The 9,762-nt window shown below is 36.3% G+C and overlaps 1 protein-coding gene across 2 annotated transcripts; it reads left to right on the top strand.

Annotated features, from left to right (window-relative positions):
• The first annotated feature begins 382 nt into the window (after window positions 1-382).
• LOC133530196 (small ribosomal subunit protein eS7) lies at window positions 383-7,808 on the top strand. Of its 2 annotated transcripts, none has more exons than XM_061868051.1 (5): window positions 383-438; window positions 807-968; window positions 4,012-4,196; window positions 5,206-5,353; window positions 7,695-7,808. In XM_061868051.1, exons 2-5 carry the CDS (start codon window positions 807-809, stop codon window positions 7,770-7,772), a joined length of 573 nt encoding a protein of 190 aa, XP_061724035.1. In that variant the 5' UTR covers window positions 383-438; the 3' UTR covers window positions 7,773-7,808. The 2 variants fall into 2 exon arrangements, with proteins under 2 accessions (XP_061724035.1, XP_061724036.1); XM_061868052.1 differs by lacking the exon at window positions 383-438 and adding an exon at window positions 540-563.
• Window positions 7,809-9,762: the final 1,954 nt, after the last annotated feature.

Raw genomic sequence — 9,762 nt, 5'->3', positions numbered from 1 at the left:
TGTATTTCTAAACGAATTAAATGTTACCATATGTAATTTTTCTACTATTTAGTAGTTTGATTTGTTTAAAAAAATAGCTTTGATCTAATTATTAAGTTTCAGGAACACATGCTAATCTTTTTATTTATTTTTTTAGATTATTTCACTCATTTATCAACATAATTAAATATTTATAGTTGGTCAAACCAAATTGTCAGTAAATAAGAACAATAAAAACTATACTCATCCTTTTCTTTTGGATGCTAGTACTAGTGTAAGACAAAGATAGTATGACTCCTCCTGTCTATGTTTGAAATGAGATAGCCCTTTGACAAACTATAAAATTGACATACGGCTACTACCATGTTATTGAAAATTGAACCACTTATGGAAGATTTTTAGGTATTGTCGCTGGGCACACAGATTTTCTATCTCTTTCGCTCCCGGTTAGTTCTCAAGGTAGCTGTCGATGAAAATTTTTAAATAATTTCAGTAAAATAAATAGCATTATTCCACAAATAATATATTTATCCACCTTTTTATTTAATTAGGGATTTAATTCTTCCCTTAATCCGGCAGTTACGGTAAAGATTACATAGATATTTTGTGGTGACACTTCGGATCCCTCTGTGTTCAACGTTGTTTTTGTTGGTTAAAGTGACATAAAAATTAAATTTAACCTTACCAGTAGTTAAAGCTTCATAAAAAAAAACGCTCAGTGGTGATTCCGTCGTTAATTTCGGTGTTAATTGCGAAGTCGTGAGGTTAAAAAGTTTTCTAACCTATAAATGTATGGCCGTGTTGAAATTGTGAATTGTGGTTTCTAGATGAGTACGAAGATCATCAAAGCTGGCGCGGCCGATGCCGACCCCTTCGAGACGTCGATCTCGCAGGCCCTGGTCGAGTTGGAGACCAACTCCGACCTGAAGGCGCAGCTTAGGGAGCTTTACATTACCAAGGCTAAGGAGATTGAACTGCACAACAAAAAGGTATTTATTAAATAAACTCATTTGGTTCAGAAACAGCTTTAGAGTCCCTTAGGTGGGATATTGTGTTTTGTTTATGTTCAAATGTGATACAGCATGTCTATGATCTGGCATGTCTGTCATATCATCAGCTAAGGCAAGATGAAGTATTTGGGTTAGATAGTACTGTCAGCATCAAAAGTAGCGGATCAAACAAGGTGTCAAAAGTATCTACCATTCTGTAACAGCTTAACATACAGGGGTAGTTCTATATGTAGAACAAGGAAGATTGTAAAAGATATACTTTTGAATGTAAATTTTAGAGATTTATCTATGTTTGGAAAAGTTATCCGAGATGTCAGATACTTCTGGCGCGTTGTTTCATCCGCTACTATTGATGCTGACTGTACTAGTCTTTAAATAAATCCTGAAGCTGGTATACGCTCCCACTAGAATGCAAAAGTTCTGTGACATTTATTTTGATGCATGTATAATCAATTCTATTTTAAGAAAACTTCAACATATGAGTCCAAATTTCAATTTCAAATGTTCATAAGGGTAACTTGACTGGAATTACTCAAGTTTCATACAATTTTAATTGTTTTTTCATATGTATGTAGTATAAAATCAGCGAAACCTCAGTTTTACTGTATAGAATGGAAAAAATTGTTCTTAAAAAAATCCCAACAAGATGACTATAAATTCAGTCATGATCCGTTTCATACACAGATAAGAGGTAGATAGACGTTTTACCCTGAAAAAATGCTTGGTGGAGTAGCAAGCCTAGTAAAGCAAGTGTATCAACAAAATTTGTAGGGTCAGACCAAGCAACGATTTTGATAGCCCAGCCTGTGCAAGTGTTAAGTAAACATCATAATGTAATAGAAGTTTGATGTTTAAAATAACACTTGTATTGACTGACTCTGGAAACAGATCCATTTGTCCACTGTTAAATTATACATGTGACGACTGGTCTGGCCTAGTGGGTAGTGACCCTGCCTATGAAGCCGATGGTCCCGGGTTCAAATCCTGGTTAGGGCATTTATTCGTGTGATGAGCATGGATATTTGTTCCTGAGTCATGGGTGTTTTCTATGTATTTAAGTATTTATAAATATTTATATATTATATATATCGTTGTCTAAGTACCCTCAACACAACCCTTATTGAGCTTACTGTGGGACTTAATCAATTTGTGTAATAATGTCTTATAATATTTATTTATTTATACATTCTTTAGACCAGTTTGCGTTTTATGGCTTGAATTGGCAAGAGAATATAAAAACACATCCTTCATTTTTAGGGTTCCGTAGCCAAATGGCAAAAAACGGAACCCTTATAGATTCGTCATGTCCGTCTGTCTGTCCGATTCTGTCACAGCCACTTTTTTCCGAAACTATAAGAGCTGTACTGTTCAAACTTAGTAAGTGGATGTATTCTATGAACCGCATTAAGATTTTCACACAAAAATAGAAAAAAAACAATAAATTTTGGGGGTTCCCCATACTTAGAACTGAAACTCAAAAAATCTTTTTTCATCAAACCCATACGTGTGGGGTATCTATGGATAGGTCTTCAAAAATGATATTGAGGTTTCTAACATCATTTTTTTCTAAAATGAATAGTTTGCGCGAGAGACACTTCCAAAGTGGTAAAATGTGTGTCCCCCCCCCCCGTAACTTCTAAAATAACAGAATGAAAGATCTAAAAAAAATATATGATATACATTGCCATGTAAACTTCCACCGAAAATTGGTTTGAACGAGATCTAGTAAGTAGTTTTTTTTAAATACGTCATGAAATTAAAAATTTTTTTTTTTTTTTCAACATACCCATACATGTGGGGTATCTATGGATAGGTCTTCAAAAATGATATTAAGGTTTCTAATATCATTTTTTTCTAAACTGAATAGTTTGCGCGAGAGAACCTCCCAAAGTAAAAAAAAAGTGTGTCCCCCCCCCTGTAACTTCTAAAATAACAGAATGAAAAATCTAAAAAATATATATGATATACATTACGATGCAAACTTCTAACGAAAATTGTTTTGAACGAGATCTAGTAAGTAGTTTTTTTTAAATACGTCATGAAATTAAAAAAATTTTTTTTTTTTCAACATACCCATACATGTGGGGTATCTATGGATAGGTCTTCAAAAATGATATTAAGGTTTCTAATATCATTTTTTTCTAAACTGAATAGTTTGCGCGAGAGAACCTCCCAAAGTAAAAAAAAGTGTGTCCCCCCCCCCTGTAACTTCTAAAATAACAGAATGAAAAATCTAAAAAAAATATATGATATACATTACGATGCAAACTTCTAACGAAAATTGTTTTGAACGAGATCTAGTGAGTAGTTTTTTTTAATACGTCATAAAATTAAAAAAAATTTTTTTTTGTCAAACCCATACGTGTGGGGTATCTATGGATAGGTCTTCAAAAATGATATTTAGGTTCCTAATATAATTTTTTTTCTAAAGTGAATAGTTTGCGCGAGAGACTACCAAAGTGGTAAAATGTGTGTCCAAAAGTCCAAAGTGGTAAAATGTTGAACGAGATCTAGTAGTTTAAGTAGTTTTTTTTAATACGTCATAAAGGAACCCTTCATGGGCGAGTCCGACTCGCACTTGGCCGCTTTTTTTGTCATGTACACAATGATTTTATATTAAACCGGCCTTATTGAGTGGCTTCACCCTAGCGCATAGGGCCTACTGTGAACCACATTTGACGTGTTGCCTCCATGTCACACTTACATAGGAATTTATAAATGCAACAGAGATGCAAAATTTTGGAGAAGTTGAGAAAGTAGAAATCACCAGTTTTAGGCATTGCTAAGAGTTGCAATGTTGTTTTGAAGTTGTCCAATAACTCAAGTGTTAATGTTTTGGGAGGCCTCCATTTCGCCCTCTTAGTGGATGAATTCCGGGATAAAAAGTTTTCAATGTCTTATTCCAGATTGTTAGTAACTGTGTGCCAATTTGTATTTTTTTTTTTGTATTAGTAGGGATTTACTGGATTTTAGTTTCTGTTACACACCACACACTATTCATAAAAATCTCTCTAACTTCCAGTCAATCATCATCTACGTGCCAATGCCCAAACTGAAGGCGTTCCAGAAGATCCAGATCCGCCTGGTCCGAGAGCTGGAGAAGAAGTTCAGCGGCAAGCATGTAGTGTTCATTGGAGACCGCAAGATTTTGCCCAAGCCCAGCCACAAGACGCGCGTTGCTAACAAACAGAAGAGGCCACGATCAAGGTAAAAATTAACCCCTTACCCCCCTATTTATAAACATCTACTAAAATTATGATGCTGCTAATAATCGTTTGTCCCTTTCCGACGTATTGGTATGATGGAAAGGGACAAACGATTATTAGCAGCATCATAACTTTAGTAGATATTTATGAATAAGGGGGTTATGGTCTCACCATGCTTATCAATGTGGAATCTTCAAAAGCCAATTGAAAAAAGCTTTATGTTTATGCAATAAGACTGAAAAAGATGTTGGATGACTCCGCTCGCGCAACCCTGGGGGGCTCTTATTCATATTGTTTAGAAAACTTGTGCTAAATTGTGTTTCTAAAAAACAGATGTCAAAATGGAATAAACAGGGATGCCACCTTACATTTGGCAAATGTATATGAATATTACTGTCCAACCAAATAGAGTTTTGCCAAAACTGAAGTTTTGGTTTGGTCTAGTTAACCCTATATAAAACTTATTTTAATTCTTCTTGTTAGGGGTCTGTAAGCCTCTACTGCCTATGTATCACTTCTGGGCATTTTCCAACTCGAGCAACTGTTGTACCTAATTTTCGTGAGGAAAGTAGTGCTGCCTAGTGTTATTATTGTACATAACACAGGAACTGAAATTAAATTCAATATATTAATTGTTTAGAATATTTTTAATTTGTACAAAAAACTTAATAGGTCACAGGGGTAACAATATGTAAAACGGTTATATATAGAAACCACTCCTATAAAGATATTACTGGCATTTCAGTCTACTATGGCCCATTTTCCTCAAGAGCACTGTAGAATTAAGTCCCAAAACAAATCAAAATATGTTGGTGGAATTGATTGATTGTTGTGAGTGTGAGTTGGGGGGGGGGGGGGGGGGGGACCCTGTTTTCTTTAACAATGATACCTGCTAATTCTTCTCAGGACAGGTTTACAACCGAGGTTTTTTGCCTCATAAATCCATTAGATCTTGCCTACATTCATTGACACTTGCCTACTATTATTTAGAAGCATTCCCACTCTTCCAGGACCCTCACGTCAGTGTACGACGCCATCCTCGAGGACCTGGTGTTCCCGGCCGAGATCGTGGGCAAGCGCATCCGCATCAAGCTGGACGGCTCGCAGCTCATCAAGGTGCATCTAGACAAGAACCAGCAAACTACTATTGAACACAAGGTAATTTCTCTAATTAAACTTGTATTTATAAAGGCATCCCTTTGAACTAGAGTTGTGTGTGCTCGTTCACTGAAAAGATGGCTCCTAACTAGTACAATCTCACAAATGTACTAGTTCAGTCTTTTATTACAGTAGTACACCAAAACAAACTGAGCATAATATGTAATGGAAGCCTTTTGTAAAGTAGTACAATTCAAAATTTGACGTCTCGTTTACTCCCGTGAATTGCCACGGAGTGACGGTTATGTGATGTCTCGCCCACATTAGCCGAGAGCCGTTCGGTCGTCATCGCCCGCGCTCGGCGATAGTTCGGTCGGATCACTCGGATCGCTTTGCTGTCAGTGTCACTCCTCGCTCCCTTTCCGTACCTTAATGTACTAAGAGCAGAATCATTAGGGAATAGTTTGGTTTAGTACAGTGGATGTCGTCCCACGAAAATTCATATTTTTACCACGTCGTGCGATGGCGTAGCTTGTACGGTCACGTCAGAAGATATATCGATACGAAAAAACTGCCAAATTTATGTATACACGACTTTATTGCCTATATTAAGATTGTGTATACATATTTTTGGTACATTTTTCGTATCGATATTTTCAGACGTGACTGTATTTCCACCACCACCGACTTTGCAAGTATGTAGCTAATCCAGTGTACTGATTTGCTGCTGGAAAGTTTTCAAAATTGTGAAATTTATAATTTCTCATATTTTTGTATGGAGATTTAAACTATTATTTTACCAAAATAGAAATTTCCTTGAAATTTCATTTCATTTCATTTCATTTATTAATTGTATAGTCATGTACATACATTATTAAGGTGTTGCAATACAATTCAGTAAGTCAGTCCATGACGCCCTGTGAGGACATACAATAACAATATACTAATACCTTACAAATCTAAGCTAATCATTATAAAATAAAATTATTCGCCACGATCATCATTCGAATTTACAAATACCTACACAAAATTCAAATTATTAATACATTTAAATATGTTACAATTGTATGGATAAATAAATAGTCGTCAGTACAGTAATAATTCAAAATAAAATAGCAATTATAAATTATCATCAAAAAATCATCAACTGAATAATAGCATTTATCGAGTAATAATATTTCTAATTTAGTTTTGAAGGTCGCATTTTCAGGTTCTTGCTTAATCGAGTCTGGAATTTTATTAGTTATTAGGATACATTTGTAATGTGGACTATTTCTACACATTTGTAGTTTGGTTTGAGGTAGTTGTAATTTATTCCTATACTGTGCTCTAGTTGTTTCCTTATCCTGTTTTAATTCAAATAAATGAGAGTTTTCGCGAACAAAAATAGCAGCTTGCAATATATAGATGCAGGGCAGTGTTAATAGTTTGTAGCGGACAAAGTACGGACGGCAGCTGTCTGGTATACGCACATTCGCTAAAATTCGAATACACTTCTTCTGCATTATAAAAAGTTGCTCGGCCTCGACACTATCACCTCAAAGGACTCCGACTACAGCGTACCGAAGCCATGCGCACGCATATGCGTAGTATGCGGATAATGCACACTCGAAGTTTGTGTTCTTTTTTAGTATGCTTAGGGCATATATAAACTTCGACATTTTCGTTTTAATGTTTTGTACGTGGGCCTTCCAATTCATGCCGGAATCTATGGTTATACCTAACAAATTGAATTCCGTGACTTCTTCTATATTACATGTTGTAATGTCTAAACTTAGTTCTAATGGTTTTTTTTGTATAGGTTTAAATTGTATGATTTTGGTCTTTTTCAAGTTAATTTCTAAGTTATGTTCACCGAGCCATTTCTGTACGGTACTAAAAATATTATGAAGTTGTGAGTTACATTCGGAGCTGTTATTGCAACTAAACAATAGAGAGACGTCGTCAGCAAACATAACGCAGGTTGTGTCAGTGTTAAGAATTTTTGGCAGGTCATTAATATATGCCAAAAATAGTAGGCATCCTACTATTTTTACTTTTTACTTTTTACTAATAGTATTTTCCAGAAAATTCTGATAATATTTCAAAATTTTAGGATTTTTTGCACATCTGTAATATAGTGTAATCGTCAAGTGTAACAAAACTATTAAAAAATATAAAATCTTCGGATATCAAAAGCGTGCTAGGGTCAGACCAAGCTAACTTGGCAACGAATTTGATAGCAACGCAGTGCAAGTGTTATTTTAAACGTCAAACTCTCATGAAATTGTGACGTATAAATACACCTGCACTGTGTGCTAATAAAATCGTTGCAGACTTATCTTAGTCTAACTATCGGATTATCTCCTATTTAGAAACTGCGAATTATAATTAAATAAGCAATGTTGTTGTCTGTGTGCAGGTGGACACGTTCCAGTCGGTGTACAAGAAGCTGACGGGGCGCGAGGTGACGTTCGAGTTCCCGGAGCCCTACTTGTAAACTAGATTATGACTTTACAATAAAACTAAATCCATATCCGTCAACTTTCATTTCACAATAAGCGCCACTTGCACCTCTCCACGAACACGGGGATAACCGGTTAAACCGTTAACCCAGTTTCAAATTGTACAGGTAAGGGTTCATCCATTAATACATCACACGAATTTCAACGTTTTTTGACCCCTTCTCCCTCCTTGTCACAGTTGGTCACATTTGGCAAACCCCTCCCGGTTGTGTGCCGTCACATTTTTAGCAATTTCGTTTTCAACGAAATCGGATTAGGTATTAATAATATATTATCAAAATATTTTTGATAAACGAGAATTTTATAACACATAACCGATTAGGAAAGAAAATTAAACGAATAAAAATGAATATCGTTCCAAAAAGTCGTTATTTAAGTGCACAGGGAATAAAAACAAACTGGGTTACTGATTAAGTTAAAGTGGCGTCACAAAGTTTGTGACTTCCCCCTCCCCCTTGTCACATGTCACATTTTATTGACCCCCTCCCTCTCCCTAAACGTGTGATGTAATTAATGGATGACCCCTAACCATGGTAACTCCAGGTTTAACCGGTTAACTCTGGGTTAGTAGGATGGTGCAAGTGGCGCTAAGTTATCCTTTTGAATGCCGCCCCATCGTCCGCGCCATCGTGAACCTTGTTGGAATTCACGAAGGTTGTCAACTGGGGTGTAGCCCGCGTCAGTACACTTTGCCGGTCAATGGGTTAAGACTTGGGGGATTTAACAACTGGAGACGCTTTGTCTGTAATTTTCTGTACATAAGGCCGGTTTTAGTGTCGCACTGGCCGAAAAATTTAGTTTTTTAACTTTAAAACGCTCCCTGCACTTAATACATATTGGTCGGTGCGGGTCATTCCGCACCGGACGGTTAGTGCGACACTAAAACCAGCCTAACAGTCTGCCGATTTTTGCGGGGGAGGGACACGTCAAATGTATGACTTATTGTAACTACGGAAGGTGGAGATAAGGAACGAAATCTCCATGTACCAAAAAGTGTCATCAAAAAACTTTAAATAGGTGGCGCTACAATACCTGGAGTACTTGAACAAAAAAATCAAATCATAGACAGCTCAATTCACTCCGTCAATAACGCCTAGGTTCTTATAGCTACCCTAGCGCTACTGTTGAGAGATTTGGAACTATTATTTATAGCTGACAGCTGAACAGTTCTACCATAAGAGATGCCACTCTTATTGTAACTATTTGTACGTAACGTAAAAATAGCCATGTCAAATAAACGTCAGTCCATACAATATGACTATGGAGGTTAGAGGTAAGGAGAACGATCTATGTGTATTAAAAGTGTCCACCAAAAAATCTTAGATAGGTGGGACCACGATATATCTTGAACTAATTTTTGACTTGGATAGAAAAAAACAAATCACTGAGAGCGCACTTCACTCCTTCACTAACGTCTAAGTTCATGTCATGTCCTTGTGCTACCCTAGCGGTACCGGAGAGATTTCGAACTATTATTCACAGCTGCCAGCTGGACAATTGCAACAGCTCTCCCATAAAATATTGTTCTCCTCACCTCTACCCTCCATACATATAACCATTGGCCGAGGTTTTCGACAGAGTGGTAAGCTCCAGGCGACTCCAATTGTTAAATCCTCCAAGGGTTAAGTACTTGTACAGTCAGCCAAGAAAGTGGTTTACCACTTTTCGACTGTTATTTCTTGACAAATAATTAATAAATAAATATTATAGGACATTATTACACAAATTGACTAAGTCCCACAGTAAGCTCAACAAGGCTTGTGTTGAGGGTACTTATAAATAATAAATTAAAATAAAAAGCCTTTTATTTCATGCAAAGAACAATTGGGAGAATCAACTTTTTAGCGTCACTCGTTGCCATGGTTACGATTAGTTGTCCAGGGGACAAAAGTTCATTGAAATACTGATTTTATGGTACTTAAATGTATCAAACTTGCGTTTTTGTGGTCGTTATAACCAATGTCC

Source organism: Cydia pomonella, chromosome 22 (genome assembly GCF_033807575.1).
Source record: "Cydia pomonella isolate Wapato2018A chromosome 22, ilCydPomo1, whole genome shotgun sequence".
NCBI lineage: Eukaryota > Metazoa > Arthropoda > Insecta > Lepidoptera > Tortricidae > Cydia > Cydia pomonella.
Note: the sequence above shows the minus strand (reverse complement) of the source record. Positions and strands in the feature narration are given on the sequence as shown.